This window comes from Leucoraja erinacea, chromosome 22 (genome assembly GCF_028641065.1).
Source record: "Leucoraja erinacea ecotype New England chromosome 22, Leri_hhj_1, whole genome shotgun sequence".
In the NCBI taxonomy this organism is placed as follows: domain Eukaryota; kingdom Metazoa; phylum Chordata; class Chondrichthyes; order Rajiformes; family Rajidae; genus Leucoraja; species Leucoraja erinaceus.
In genome coordinates, this window is record NC_073398.1 from 25097956 (window position 1) to 25114186 (window position 16231).

The window sequence follows — 16231 nt, forward strand, 5'->3', positions numbered from 1 at the left end:
GCCCCATGCAGCAGGAATAGCTTGTCCTCCACCAGGCTGATCTCACTCTGCCAGTGCCCATGATGTTAAGTATCAGCCAAACAACCCTGACTACTGCTGCTTGAGCTGAGAATGTGCAGTCCAAGGTTTTTACTTGTCTTTGAAGCAGCACAATGTAGTGCCGCACTAACATATTATTTTTATGTTTAATGAACTGCTGCCCCAAGTTACTGCCTGAATGGAGCTCATCTCAACGACTTCTGGAAAATCATTCAAATGATGACGCCCTCCCACCCCTACCCCAAACTCCAGGTCCAAGGTCACCCCCAGCAGAAATCGAACACTAATGCTAATTTGTGTGTTTAGGGGCTGAACAAGTCAACTCGCCTTCCTCCAATTCTTTCTATATTCCCTCATTCTTTCCTCTTATAGCTGCTCATTGTATGTCTGACAGGAAAGCCCGAATGCTCATATTGTTGAGGTTGTGCAATAGTGACAGACCACAATAGATCTTGGCACCTTCTCCTCTGAGCTCCGCAGAGCTCTCGTAAAGTAGTTCTTGCAGCCACAACACTGTTTGAACAATCTCACTTAGGATTGATATCTGTAAACTGATACAATACACAATAGATGCAGGAGTAGGCCATTCGGCCCTTTGAGCCAGCACCGCCATTCACTGTCATCATGGCTGATCATCCACAATCAGTACCCCATTCCTGTCTTCTCCCCATATCCCTTGATTCTGCTACCTTTAAGAGCTCTATCCAACTCTTTCTTGAAAGTATCCAGAGAATTGGCCTCCACTGCCTTCTGAGACAGAGAATTCTACAGATTCACAACTCTGGGTGAAAACGCTTTTCTTCATCTCCATCCTAAATGGCCTACCCCTTATCTTTAAACTGTGGCCCCTGGTTCTGGACTCCCCTAACATTGGGAACATGTTTCCTGCCTCTGGCGTATCCAATCCCTTAATAATCAACATATGACAGTCCCGCTATCCCAGGAATTAACCTCGTGAACCTACGCTGCACTCCCTCAATAGCAAGAATGACCTCCTTCAAATTTGGAGACCAAAACTGCACACAATAATCCAGGTGTATAACTGCAGAAGGACCTCTTTGCTCCAATACTCAACTCCTCTTGTTATGAAGGCTAACATGCCATTAGCTTTCTTCACTGCCTGCTGCACCTGCATACTTACTTTCAGTGATTGATGAGCAAGGACCCCCAGATCTTGTTGTACTTCCGCTTTTCCCAACTTGACACCATTCAGATAATAATCTGCCTTCCTGTTTTTGCCACCAAAGTGGATAACCTTACATTTATCCACATTAAACTGCATCTGCCATGCATCTGCCCACTCTCCCAACCTGTCCAAGTCAACCTGCATTCTCATAGCATCCTCCTCACAGTTCACCCTGCCACCCAGTGTCATCTGCAAATTTTACTTTTTTTAATGTTACTTTTAATCCCTTCATCTAAATCATTGAATGTTTATTGTAAATAGCTGCGGTCCCAGCACCGAGCCTTGCAGTACCCCAACAGTCACTGCCTGCCATTCTGAAAGAGATCCATTAATCCCTACTCTTTGTTTCCTGTCTGCCAACCAATTTTCTATCCATGTCAGTAGCCTACCCCTAATATCATGTACTCTAATTTTGCCAACTAATCTCCTATGTGGGACCTTATCAAAGTTCATACATGGGATGCATCCTATAGCATGGGAAAATCTATAATCTTCATAACTTCATTCCGGTTGTAACTTTGAGAGAGAAAAACAGATACTCAGTCCACTTGGAAAAGTATGGATCACATTTCAAGATGTTTTTAATATTTCCAGCCTGGAGGCAGCCCAAAGTATAAAAGTTCATGACCACAATCACTTTGACAGCCAGTGGAAAAGCAATCCCCACTAGGGTCTGAGGTTACAATTGGAACAAGACACATTTCAATACGGACATCCTTACCATGCCTCCTTCTCATGCACGGTTCCTCTCAATAATTCAGGTGGGAGAATTGTTCCCTGAAAACTCTGGGTGAATGTAGTCTCTTGCCGAATGCCTATGCCCCTATGCCTCTTCTGTTGTCCCATTTCTGTTCTGCTCTGAGTACCCTCTGCATTTCTCTTGGTTATCCCCCAAGGAGAATATCCATGCACCCGTGACTGGGAGCAACAGATTTTCCCAGAAGCCTTGACATCCAGTGAATGTTATTTAGCCACTGGCAAACCGCTCCTTGTAGACTTTATGAAACCTTTACAATGAAGATCAATAGATCATTAACCTGCAAGTTTTAGTCATTGATCCACATGTGGAAACTGGCCGTTTGGCCCAACCCGACCGTGCCAAACACATTGTTGAGCATTCCTACTATTAATGTGGGTGGAGGCTGCTTTCTGCTGCTGAGTGCATGGTTCAGCTATCCAAGATTAAGAGAACTGAAGCATTGAACTCTGATTTAGCAGAGCTGGTGTCAAATCAGTGTTGCATACTGATTGATATTGTCATCTGCCGACACTGTATACTGCCCGTGGGCATTATCGTCACCAGCACTGATGTCCTTACCAACATGTCTTTTGGTGCAGCGTATGCAACAAGTATGCTCGCACATTTTGTTCACCATGCTGGAATCAATTTGCAACTGCATCAACAGGAAACATGGAGCTGAATTTTACAGCCACTCACTTGCACTTACTTATACATAGCCTTATGCTCACATACTCAGTCACTGATACACTCGCTGAATTAGAAACCGTGTAAAGCATCCTATAAACTCACTGTTTACAGGATGATTGACCCTGTTTCTAACTTTGGAAATGTTTACTGGGGTTGTATAAAGGAACTTTCACTCTGACCGACGTGTGTTCTATCTCTACTGGGAGTGTTAGATGGGACAGTGTAGGGGGAGTTTTACACTGTATCCAAATGTGCTGCATCTGCACTCGGTGTTTGATGGGATGGTCTAGTTGGATTTTCACTCTTAATTTATTGGGTTTGCTGTGTTTGATGATAGAGTGTAGAGAGAATTTTATTCTGCATTTACTCTGTGCTGTGCTTCCCCTTCGAGTGTTCGATGGAACAGTGTGGAGGGAACATTAATCTCCAGCAAAATACAGAATAATGGAATAACTCAGTGGATCAGGTGGCGCCTGAAGAGGGGTCCAGACCCGAAACGTTGCCTATTTGTTCCCTCCACAAATGCTGCCTGACCCGTTGAGTTACTCCAGCACTTTGTTTTCCTCAAGATTCCAGCGTCTGCAGTTAATTGTACCTCAACTTTATTCTCTATCTAGTTTATGTTCTATCTGTCCTGGAGTATTAACTTGACGATGTTTCTTAATCCATGTCATACCTGATTGGTGGATGTTTGATGGGACAGTGTAGAGGAGCTTTATGCCCCTGTCCCACTTAGGGAACCTGAATGGAAACCTCTGGAGACTTTGCGCCCCACCCAAGGTTTCCGTGCAGTTCCCGGAAGTTTTTGTCAGTCTCCCGACCTGCTTCCACTACCTGCAACCTCCGGCAACCACCTGCAACCTCCGGGAACCGCACGAAAACCTTGGGTGGGGCTCAAAGTCTCCAGAGGTTTCCGTTCAGGTTTCCTAAGTGGGACGGGGCATTACTCTGTATCCAACTTGTACTGAACCCTGGCCGTGAGCCTTTGATGGGGCAGTGCCATGGGAGTATTCATGCCGAATTAGCCATTGTGTTGAAGGCTTCAAAGATTCAGTCAATTTGGGAAATTGATTATTTTTAAAGGACTTGTTTGATTTTAAAGAGTCAAAGAGAAACACGTATTTCCTGTTTTCCTTTCAGATCTGTTGACGGATTTAAAGTGGACGCTCCAGGATCTGAAAGCCATTGTCAGCAGCAGGGTGCAGAGGCTGAGATATTGTCTGCGAACCAACAATCCAGAAAACTAAATGGCAACGAACTCAAAGAGACGGGACTAAAATGGCAGGAGGAACTGAAGCTCCCTCAGAAGGAGGAGCTGAGGAAATGCCAGGAGAAGTTGGCTGATAAAGTAGCTACAAGCGGCCGAGCTTCTGCAAGAGAGCAGCTGGAAGATGGGCGGCAGGTTAGAGGACTTGAGGATGGAAGCAAGGGTGATAGTACCACATCTGCCCAGAAGATAAGAAGCCCCGAGCTAGATCCTAGAGCTCTCCAGAGGGCAGAAGAGAAAGGACAGTTTGAAGAATTAGATTTAAAACATCGACTGCTAGAGGCAGAAGAGAAAGCAGTGACAGTGCAGCATGAGGTAATGGCAACACAGGGCTCAGAAACTACAAGTAGTTATCTCCATCTTTAAGTACAGAGCAAAATAGTGGGCTTTGAGAAACTCTTTTTTTCTTTTAAATAAGTGGAGAGCAGTAGAATTGGATAATTCTTTCTGACTGACACACCCTCATGGAAGCCTTCACACATACTTGACTTTCTGTTGCTAGTCCTGTGAAGATGTGTGGCCCTTAGAAGCTCTTTGCACACTCATACACACTTTGTTTTTTTCCCCTTAATTCTGTCACTTCCTCTTTTTGGCTTTGCATCTTCTTTCATTCTTCCTTTAAAATCTTTTCTTTGCTCTCATCCATCTACCAGTCTCAACTGAAGACTTCACCAAGTTATCATCCAGTCTTTCTACACTTGTTTTGAACAATTCATTTTCACTAATTCAATTCCCATGCCCCCTGTCATCAAAACCCTTTGCATTTCTACTAGTTCACTCATGGTCGCCAGTAAAGACGTCTCCAGTCACTTGTTTGGATCCCCTTTTAATTGCAATCCTCCACCCTACCCCAAGAATTGCAGTTTCTTCCAACTAAACATTGGGACGTATACTCTATATCGATATGTTATTATCTCCAATAATATGCCTCAGGACATCTGCTACAGGAATTCTCTTTAATGGCTTTGTTACCTCCTGATCTACCTATTCTAGAGCTCTTCCTTATTTTTACTTTGTCTGCATTTCATCTCATTTAAAACTTGACTCCAGAAATGTTAACCCACATCAAGGCTACATAGTCATACTACTGTCTCAGCATAAATATTCTCACCTTGTTTAAATCTCTCCATGGATTCAATTCTTTATATATCCATCTTGTTGCCTACCTTTTTCCATCTTTCATCCTCAGACTCCGTACTTTGTCTTTCCACCTGCGTCCCTTCTGCAATGTTTTCATTTGTAAAGTTTATGATTCCTAGAAATCTTTCCTTTCTTTGTTAGCTCACTGCTCATTTTATCTTGCTCCAGAATGAAGCACAACGGGAATGTTTCTTTGTTAAAGGCTGTCTGACTGCCTCTTGCTGTTGGCTGCTTTGTACAATCCCTGTGAGAGGAGTGGGTCTACATATGTCAAGCACCTGTGCGAGGAATGAGTCTGTGTATTGCATTTGCGTAGAGATGAGAAGTTAGGTCTGTGTATAAGAGTTAGGTCCTTGTGCAGAGCCGGTGAGGACAATGGGTCTTTCAAGATGGGACCTATGGTCAAATCGGTTTAAGTGCAAGGTATATGGGGTGTGTAAATTGTTTGTGTGATGGTTCAATTATATCAATGCATCATTACTGTACTGGTTCTTTTCTTTTTCCTTCTCACCACATTTGAAAAGCTGTTGTATCCTTTTCAGAGCTGCACTGGCACTGTACATTTCCACTGTACTGGAGGTATAAACTTAGTCCAAAGACTCAAAGCCCCAGAGGTTAGGTGGAGAGCTTCAACTCCAGACAGGCCATTCGTAGTCTCACCTGTTCAGTGCATTTGTACAAGGATGGGTTTCTCTACCATCTTATGCAGAATCCAGTGCCTCACACACACGTCTGATACTGTGTTAACAAGTCGTGCTTTGCTAACAAGTGATTCTTTCTGTTGTGTGCCCAGTGCGAAGGATTAATCACTGATCTGAGAGCGCTAGAGGAAAGATACAGGAACAGCCAAGAGGAGCGCAGCCAGCTGGAGTTACAGCTCAGGCAATTCAAGGAGGAAGTCCACAAACTGAAAGGGGTGCCTTGTCAGGTAAGTTGGTGAGAGGTAGGTGGGGGAATAGAAAGTTATAAAACAGAAAGACAACGCCAACCATAGTTAATCTGCTCATCCTTGCCACCCTCAGTCAACCCCCAGTCAAATGGCCACATCTCATTCATCTGCAGTTGAAGGAATAGACCTGATCCTCATCAGGATGGCAGCAAAGGCCGCACGTACCATCCAATACACTACAGGACAATCAATACATTTTGTTTTTCCCTTAATAAACTAGTGACAACAACTGGAAGAGAACAGTGCCTTGCAAATAGATAGAATTTAGATACAATTCAGCAGCAGTACAATAATAAAGAACACACAGCCACAGCCACAATAAAAATGTAACACAAACATCCACCACAGCATTCATCACTGTGGTGGAAGGCACAAAATTTGGCCAGTCCTCCTCCATTTCCCCCCCGTGGACAGGACCAGAGTCCAGAGTCAGTCCAGGATCGGCTCTTCCTCACCGGAGACCGCGGCTTTAAGTTGGTGTAGGCCGCAGAAGCACCGTAGACTGCAGGGCCGGCGGTCGAAGTTCCCCTCCAGGAGTGATGTTAAGTTCACGCCGGGCCCGCGGTAGAAGTTGGCCGCGGGCCGGCAGTGATGGCTTCTTCTTCCCCCAGGTCCCCCACGAGGGATTCCGGGCTGTAGACGCCACACCAGCTGGAACTCTGCAGACTGCCAGGCTGCCGGCTGCCGGCTGCCGCGGGCTAGCGAAACAGAGCGCTCCCCTCCGGCGAGCCCCAGCGAGGGCTCACATGCTCCACGCCGAGAGTCCACGCTGCGCCCGCCGCTGAAGTCCCGGGCGCGTCTCCGTGGAAAGGCCGCGCCGGCCCTTGATGTTAGGCCACGGGGGAGGCGACCTGGAAAAAGTCGCCTCTCCATGGTGGAGGCGACCAAAGCGGTTTCCCCCTTACTCCCCCACACCACCCCCCACACAAGACACACCGAGAAACATCAAAAACATACTATAAAACATACTAAAAAATACTAAAACATAAAAAAAAGTTGAAAAACTAACGCGCTGTTGACATGGCTGCTGCCTACTCATTATTGGATTGAACAAAACTGTGAATGAATCATCATTTATTTAAGGAATTGTCCTACACATTAACAAGTCTTGTATTGAGAGGTCTTCCATTTCTTGTCCATTGCTAGTTTGGGGTGATTTCCCACCAGTGCTTGCAGCACATTATCACATGTTGGAGTTGAATCAAAATTTAACCCAGCATTGTGGACAAGTTAGTGCTAGTGACCCTCAACTATGCCAGATAGATTCTCTGCATAAATATAGAAATGTAGAAGAGATTGAGACAGATAGTTCTGATAGCAAATGTAAAAGAACCAAGTCATATTAACGTACCAATTGACAATAACATTCTTTGATATCAAAGTACTGAAACTGATGGATATCTAGAGAGTTAAACAGGAGATGCTAGAAATATTTAGCACTGGGTGAAGGCGTGAGGATTTGTGGCAAGAATAACATTTTCTGCCCAGTTAGACCTTCATTTTGCAGCAGGGCTGATGTAACATCCTAAATCCACCCGTGGAACCTTAAGCAGTTTGACGAGATTTTGAGACCATGTCTGTGGCACTAACTTGAGGAGAAAATACAGATTAGGTTATTGGACGGAGAAAATGCAGGAGTGGAAAATTTTATAAAGAATTTTGGAGAACTGGGGGAATTCTAGAGTACAGGAATAAAATTGAGAGAGATTGAGATCTCAAGCACAAGGAGCCAGTATGAGGGGACTGCATTGCACAGAGGTGGGGTAAGGAAGGGCGTGAAGAACTTATTGTTGAAGATAAAGGGGCTGTCCCACTGCGGTGACCAAACTGGTGAGTTTAGAAGAGTTTAGGAGAGTTTGAAAAAGTGTCATGTTGAAGATCTCCATCGACTGTGTAGAAGACCTCCTTTGACCTCCTTCGACTATGTAGAAGACTAGCTTCGACTATGTAGAAGACTAGCTTCGACTAGCTTCGGGAAAATTGGACACCGAATAGTGGAGAGTGAAGACGACATCCTTCGACCCCCTTCGACCTCCCTTCGACTATGTTGAAGACTATCTACAACTACCTTCGACTACCCAGGATTACCTACGAATAGCATGCCGACCTACTTTGACTAAACCTACGAGTAAAAAAAATATAGTTTTTTTTTCCATGGCAACCTTTTTTTTACTAGCGGGCATTTTTCAGCATGTTGAAAAATACGCTGCATCCTAGCTGAGGCCTCGAGTACCCGGGGACTACACTCGAGCCTGAAGGAGTGTTACAAAGACCTCCTAGGACCTTGTATCGGCCATGCTGTGAGTACGAGTGAAGGGCAAACTCTTCTAAACTCCCCAATTAGTTCGCCGCAGTGGGACAGCCCCTTAAGGAAATAATATCAAATTAGAGAAGAGAAGGGCAAGACGTGGAGTTTAAAACATGGCTCTGTTTCAGTGGAATGTCTGTTTTTTGTAGGGGTTGAGTCAACATGGAAGTCAGGAAGAGAACAGCCTCTGATAATGCATTTATTGTTCTGGCTTTTGGGAGATTTGATGAGACACCTAGTCTTGAGCACACAAAAGTGGGTTGTGTGATTGACAGGATTATAATAGTTATTAAGCCAGAAATTATAAATAAGCAGATTTTAAATTAGAGGTGCTAATTTAAAATTTTGGTGTTAAATAATTTGTTTTAATTATGGCGTAATAGTGCAGATTCGTGAAAGGAACACAGTCTGATTTAACAGATCCATTTTTAACATTCATGTTCATATTTTCATTTGTTTCATGACAATACGAACAACCCTACCTCACTAGGTTGGACCACTACACTAGTGGATTATTATACCTTTCTCTGGGATATATCACTTCTCATAGAACGTCTGTGTTAAGTCTATTGTTAATTTCCATTAATTATATGTGTATGTAATTAGCATCATAATAATATTTTTCTGCATTTTACTATACCCCTGTTGTGCTATTATCCAGTAGCTGTGGCATAATTCGGACGACTTCTTTCCTTCCTTTATCAAAGGCATCAGAGATTGCAAATGGTTAACAATTATGGAATTCCGTTCTGCCTCTGGATCTTCCACCACTTTCTCATCTCTCTCCCTCATCTTGGTCATTATCATGTTTTCACTATCCCTTCTGGCATTTCTCCTCTGATCTTGAATGACCAGTCTTTAGCTAAAGCCTCAACTTTATCACTTATACCCCACCTCAATGAATTATATCACCTTAATTTTGCTGATAGTTTCCACCCTGGTCTCACTTTCACATGATCCATCTTTGATTTCTCTTGCCTTTCTCAATTTCCCAATTCAGGGGATAGATTGTTGACCAGTATCCTTTACACGCCTACGGTCTCACACAACTATCTGTGACTACCTCCTCTAAACCTATTTCCTGTATAGAGTACATTCCATTTCCCCAGTTTCTACAGCTCAGTTGTATCTGTTCCGATGATGATGCTTTCCAAGCCTTCCTTTTTCCATAAAACATAATTTCCCTTCACCTACTGTTCCCTTACCCATACTTCTGCTCTCACCCTCTCTCCTCCCTCGCTCCTCCCAGAAAAGTTTCTTTCTTCTACCCTTCCATCTTCCATGTTCAATGGATCATTCCCTGCAATGTCCACATCTGGTGTCAGGACAACAGTCTCCTCTCGAATGTCACAAAAACTAAGGAGCTGAGTGTGGACTTTAGAAGGGCTCAACATCCGAGGACTACATGGAGATTATTGGGACTACTGTGGATAGGGTGAGCAGCTTTAAATACCTGGGAGTCCACATCACAGAGGATCTGACATGGACAACACACACTGCCCCACTGGTGAGTAAGGCAAGGCATCGCCTTTACCACCTCAGGCAGCTGAGGAAATTCAGAGTCTCTCTGAGGATCCTTCAGTGCTTCTACTCTGGGGCTGTAGAAAACACCTTGTCGAACAACATCTCAATCTGGTTTGGGAACAGCTCTGCCCAGAACAAGAAGGTTCTGCAGAGAGTAGTGCGTTTGGCCGAACGCGCTACCATGCAGGACCTACACACCAGGAGGTGCAGATCCAGAGTCAGTAGGATCATGAAGGACCCCTTCCACCCCAGCAATGGACTGTTCCAGCTGCTACGGTCAGGCAAGCGCCTCCGCTGTCATGCTGTGAAAACAGAGAGGATGAGATGGAGTTTCTTCCCACAGTCCATCAGGACTGTAAACTCTAATCTCACCGGGGACTAATTTACTGTTGTGTTGTGTCTTTTTAAAAAAAAAATTTCTAAAATGTAAATACTGGTTCTGTTCTATTCTGTTCTGTTGTTTTTGCACAATCCGCAGGCACTGGCACTTTCATTTCACTGCACATCTTGTATGTGTATGTGACAAATAAAGTTGACTTGACTTGACTTGACTTGATCTTCAATAGAATGCCATTGTCAGATGCATTTTTCCCTCCCCTCTCCTTAAAGCATTCAGATGTAAATGTTCCTTGTACAAACCTCTGGATACTCTCCCATTTCTATCAATCACTTCCTTTCTTGTAGAACCATCCCATGCAAGTTGCCCTTTTAACTTTTCTCTTTAAGCCCAACAGTAAGCCAAATACTCCTTCCAGTTGCAAAATCTATTCCATTTGTTCTGTTTTCAATTTAGTGTCGTACGTTAGACAATCACAACGTTGTCTCCTGTAGATTGGAGAAAATGCAGATTAATTGGCAGCTCTGCAGAAGATTTATATTATCTCCATAAGGTGACCAGTCACTTTTCACTTTAATTCTCTATTTCATTCCCACTCTGCCATGAGACAAAATTTGGCCTTCAGAGTTCAAGACTTCACACTGAGTTCATCAATTTCAGATAACCATCCTTTTTTTTTGTATTGAAGTAGCCAGGTCTGGTGAAAAATCATTGGCCCTTTGTTTTTCTCTCTCCACAGATGTTGCCTAATCTGTCGAGTATTTCAATTCCCTTATTTCAGATTTCCAGCAGCTGTAATATTTTGTATCTCAATGTTCCATAGTTTATTTTATTCTCTGTTCTGTTTTCATTCAACTCCTTTTATATATATCTTATCGAGAAAGATCAACTACAGTTAACAAACCATCACCACCCTGTCTCTGCCAGCATCATTGCTAATTATATCAATCTTTCTTCACCCTTTCATAAACGTTCCCTTTGTTCTGACCTCCTCTCCCCTTTTGCTGCATCTTAAACCATGTCTGATTTCTATCTTTTTCTAGTTTTGATGAAAAGTTATCGACCTGAAATGTTGCCTGTTTCTTCCTCCATAGACACTGCTTGACTGGCTGAACATTTGAGCATTTTCTGTCTTTACTATAACTTCTGCTGATAAAATTATTAATCTTTCAATTATTACTCTTAATTGATTCTTTGCTTTTGGCAAAACTGCATCTAAAGTTCTTCACTTGTTGTAACTGTCTGGCTTGTCTACAAATCTAATCTTCCCAGAACCATCTTCAAAACTAATTTAGAGTTTGGCGAAACTTGACTTCAGGCACCTTTAATTGAAGAGACCTTAAAGTATGGAGTTATGGGCAATTAGTGTAGATAGTCAACTCCAACTCAGAGGCTGTTTACAGAGTGTTGTTTTGCCTGGGAGTAAAGTATCCAAAGCAAATGATTACCAGATTGGTATTAAAACAACAATGAATACACCATTCTATATCAAGACCTGGTTGTCAGTTGCCTCCCAGACCTGTTCCCTGCTTGAGCTGAAAAGAGGCTTCCTGGGAGGTATCCAAGGGACTGTCAACAAAGGGTGGACTCCTTAATTAAAAACAATCCTTTTGTGGAAAAAATAAATGGGAAGGGAGCCTAAATAAATAGGGGATCCTCCTAAAAAAGGGGCTGAATTGGTATAGAGTCTTAGAGCCATAGTCCTAGAGCCGTGGAGTCAAGAAAATCAAGAGTTTTATTGTCATGTGTCCCGGATGGGACAATGAAATTCTTACTTGCTGCAGCACAACAGAATCCTAGCGTCCCAGCGTCCTAGAGCCCTAGAGTGGAAACATGCCCTTCGGTCCAACTTGCCCACAACATGTCCGACCCACACTGGGTCCCGCATTTGGGCCATATCCCTCCAAATTGTCCTATACATGTACCTATCTAATTGTTTCTTAAACATTGGGATAGTTCCTGCCTCAACTACATCCTCTGGAAGCTTGTTCCATACACCCACCACCCTTTGTGTGAAAATGTTAACCCTCAGATTCCTATTAAATCTTTTCCCTTTTACCTTAAACCTATGTCCTCTGTTCCTCGATTCATCTACTCTAGACAATAGACTGTGCATCTATCCCTCTCATGATTTTACACACCTCTATAAGAACACCCCTAATCCTCCTGTGCTCCAAGGAATAGTGTCCCAGCCTACTCAACCTCTCCCTCTAGCTCAGACACACTAGTCCTAGCAACATCCTCGTAAATCTTCTCTGTACCCTTCCCAGCTTGATAACATTTTCCCTATAACATGGTGCCCAGAAGTGAACACAATACTCACAATGTGGCCTCGCCAACATCTTATACAACTGCAACATGGCCTCCTGACTTCTATACTCAATACTCTGACTGATAAAGGCCAATGAGATTCAAAGAGATTAAGTGGGGACAGAAAAGTTCCATGTCCCCTCTATTATACAACAGGATTGAGACTGCTGGTATAGGAGGATATTTCTAAAAGCGGTAGGGAATGAGAATGTTTCCTTGACAGGCGAATAAGGGATCAGTATTGTCAAATGTTGAGGGCTTTTGTAAAGGATCCATCCAGAGGATATACAAATTTGAATGGGTATAATAGCAAAGGTTAATCTTGAATCTAAAATGAAGTAATGTTTGCAGAGTAAGAGGACATGGTCTATTACTTCACATACATTGGGTTGTAGATAGGAAATTTGGCCCGAAGTATCTAGAATAACTTGAGGGCCAATTAGAAAATGAGATGGCAAAGAATGTAGCTTGTTTTAGAGGGATGATCTAAATGCTCTTAATTATCTGTGAGTTGATCTATTTTAAATTTTTATCTGTGATATTGGTGTTGAAGAATTCTGTTGTTGCCTTTACTGAATTATGTCTGCTTGTCTTTGCTGGAATGAAATGTCTGTTAAATCTCAGCATGCTTCTATATTTGAAGTGTTAACAATGCTCTTTCCCTGTTCTTTCCCTTTCCCCGATTGTCTCTTACTTTTACCTTTTCCTTTGCTCATGTGATCCCTATTCCTTTTCACTCCACCCCCCTCCCCCTTCATCCCCACCATACTCAACTTTTTCCTCTACATTATCATTCTTTTTTCAATCATTATTCTTCTTTCCATTCCTTTTTTCTGATTTGACTCTTTTTTTCTTACTGCTTATTTTTCTTTTATTTCTTTTAAATCTCATTCATAAATATCCACAAATGCCCTCCTTTTTGACCCCCCCTCTCCCCCCCTCTCCCCCCCCTCTCTCCCCCCCCCCCCCTCTCCCCCCTCTCCCCCCCTCTCCCCCCTCCTCCATTTATCTATTGGAATTGTTTTCTTTTTCCGTTTTTCTGTTTATTTGCACCTACATCATTTGACATGACCATTATTTTTTCATCTGCTTTTATTTGGTTTCCTCACTGTCCATCCCTTTCCCTGTCTGATTCCAATGTTACTGTCACCTTGCCATCCCTGTCTGTTTTTGTCTCTCTTTATGTCTATTTTTCATTCACACATGAACATGTACACGTGTGCATCTGTTTATGTGCTACTATGTGCATGCCTTGGTGCTCTGTGTTTGTTTGTGTTCGGCCTGTGTTTTGTTACCCTATGTATGCATTATGCTTATATATCTTTGTGTGCCTGCACTTGTGTTCATTGGGATATGTGAACATTTGTATGTGCATGTGCATCTGCCTTTGTCTATGTATTTGCTCTGGCATGTGTTTCTGGTTGCCTCTCTCCATATCTCTGTTTCACCTTCTCCTTGTATGTTTGTGTTTCTACTTGGCCATCTATATCTGTGCATACATACTTGTTTGGATGTTTGTGGCTGTGTTTCTCTGCATCTTGGTGTGCCTGGCTGGACCTTACTCTGCCTCTGGTTCTTCCTGTGTCTCCATCTCCGTCTTGCTTGCTCACTCCCTCTCTCTCTGTCTCCCGTTCTGGCTGTCTTTGTTCTGCCTGTCTCTCCGTCTCAGAATGCCACTTTTCCTGACCCCCCTGTGCTCTCCTTGCCTGTGCTAGGACTGGTTGTACTGATGGCCATGCTGTGGTGCTGGTGGGCTGAGACCTCCCGGCATTGACCAGGTACTGACGTTTCATATTTTATTCTCTTTATGAAAATATTAGCAAGATTAGGTTTGGTGGGTCACAGTTTGGTAGCCATGGGGACAGAGATTGATTAGAGCAGGTCAAAGTCTGCAACTGAGTAAGACACAGTGTGGAGTTAAACAAGTTACAAATTGGGGCCGACAAGGGAAAACACACTCTCCACACATTATTCAGTTGAGTGAAATTTAATCCTAGTTGTGAACCAATTAAGGCAATTTAGGAACAGGATTTGAGGGTCATTCCTCTTCCTATCCTAATGGAGGATACACAGGGCAATGATCAGAAACAACAACTCTGGGTGATTTCCCATTTCTGTGCCACAGGATTCTGGAGCAGGAACGTTGGTTGATTAGTCATTTCTCCAACCCAGTCATCTCAGGGTAAAGATTTACAGCAGAGTCCCTGCCTGTCTTCACCTCTAACCCAGAGACGGTGGTGACCCTACTGCTGTGCTTGGGCTCAGCAGCCTTGTGACAGATGCGACAGATTAAAGTGGGATTGCAGCGCTGTAAACGTTTACTTCTGCCTAGACCCCGTGTGCACTCGCTCACTCGCTCGCTCGGCCTCCTTCATTGCCATCGTGCAGTGATTGTGCTGCCTGTATCATGTTGTGACAGCTGTTTGAGATTAAAGCATATCGCTGTCTCTCGGCCTGATTTATAACTTTGTGAAAGAAACCTCTCCAAACACTGCCAGTGTGCCCCTTCTCTGCCAGAAGTACAGCAAGAGACGTGCGGTCACGTTCCCCACAAAGCAGATTTGTGGCTTCAATTCACCAGGTGCAAGTTCCCGATCTTCCCTGAAGTGGGGGATTTGGGAATTCTGCAGTCCTCCCTGGGAAACTGAATAAGGTTGTTGTAGGGGGGAAGGAGAGCCTCGTGGACTGGGGGAAGAATCCCATGCAAAGGGGGGAGGGGAGAGTTTATAGTGAGGAAGGCAAGAGGAAGTTTAAGAACTGAATAGTCCCCCCCCTCCCCCAGAAATGCAGGACAGGCCCCTAGGGAGGCTTGTGGGTAGCATAGCCATAGTCAGGGGAGGACGGGGAATGCGGGGTGGTGGGTGGTCGGGTGTAGATCACGGGGAAGGTACAGAATTGACTGGGAATATGATGTTGAAAAAAATCATCAATCTATATCAAAGGGAGAGCCCTGAAAAATAATCTGCATTGTATTAGCAGTGTGTGGGGGGGAGGGGGGGGGGGGGGGTGACAGGCAGCACAGAGACAGTTAGGGTTACAGCTGGAATTTATCTGTGACCTTTTGCTGCTTTCTTTCCTGCACAGAGTCGAACTGGAGTGTGGATTCCATTAGAGCTGATCATTCTTCCATATCTCAGCCTCACTCCTGACTTCTCAACTACCACAATTTGGTTGTTCCTTTACCTCCTTTCCCCCTTCTCTTCATATCCCCCACCTTCCTACACACTTTCACAATCCCCAATCCTCATTTCACCATACTCTCTCATTGCTTTCTTCCATTTCTCACTTCTTCATTTCTGTTCTTTTCTTCTAACATCATCCTCTATTCTACTTTCACCCCACCCTATTCTCCTTTCACACTTCATATTCTTTCCCTTCCTTCATTTCTTCTCTTCTCTCTCTTTCCATCTTCTCTTTCTTCTCACTCCTCTACCCTATTCTTTCTCTCTTCCTCTCTTTCTCCCTCTTTTCCTCTTTCTCTTTCTCTCTCCCTGTTCTTTTCTCTCCTTATCTCTCTCCACCCTTCTCTCCCTCCTTTCTCCATAAGCTTCCGTTCCTCTCTGATTTCTCCTCCATTCTTCCTCCCCTCTTCTCTCACTCTATCTTCACCTTTTCTTTCTTCTTCTTATCTCCCTCTCCCTACTTCTCTTCTTCCTTTCTTCTTCTCACTTCCTCCCACCATCCTCATTGTGTATCCATAAGCTTATCTCACTCTCTTCTCACCCATCCCTTATCTCATCTC

The 16231-nt window shown here is 43.7% G+C and overlaps 1 protein-coding gene across 4 annotated transcripts in view; it reads left to right on the forward strand.

Moving 5' to 3' along the window:
* The window catches only part of LOC129707838 (myosin-10), a 67941-nt gene that overhangs the window by 40250 nt on the left and 11460 nt on the right, over nucleotides 1-16231 (forward strand). Inside the window, exons 11-14 of one of the 4 annotated variants that reach the window (XM_055653229.1) lie at nucleotides 3795-4236; nucleotides 5855-5989; nucleotides 14159-14267; nucleotides 15574-15822. In XM_055653229.1, the coding sequence (XP_055509204.1) occupies nucleotides 3795-4236; nucleotides 5855-5989; nucleotides 14159-14263 (682 nt within the window). In that variant the 3' untranslated portion in view covers nucleotides 14264-14267; nucleotides 15574-15822. Of the gene's footprint in view, nucleotides 1-3794; nucleotides 4237-5854; nucleotides 5990-14158; nucleotides 14268-15573; nucleotides 15823-16231 lie in introns of those variants that run through there. The other 3 variants (XM_055653231.1, XM_055653230.1, XM_055653232.1) reach the window with 3 other exon arrangements.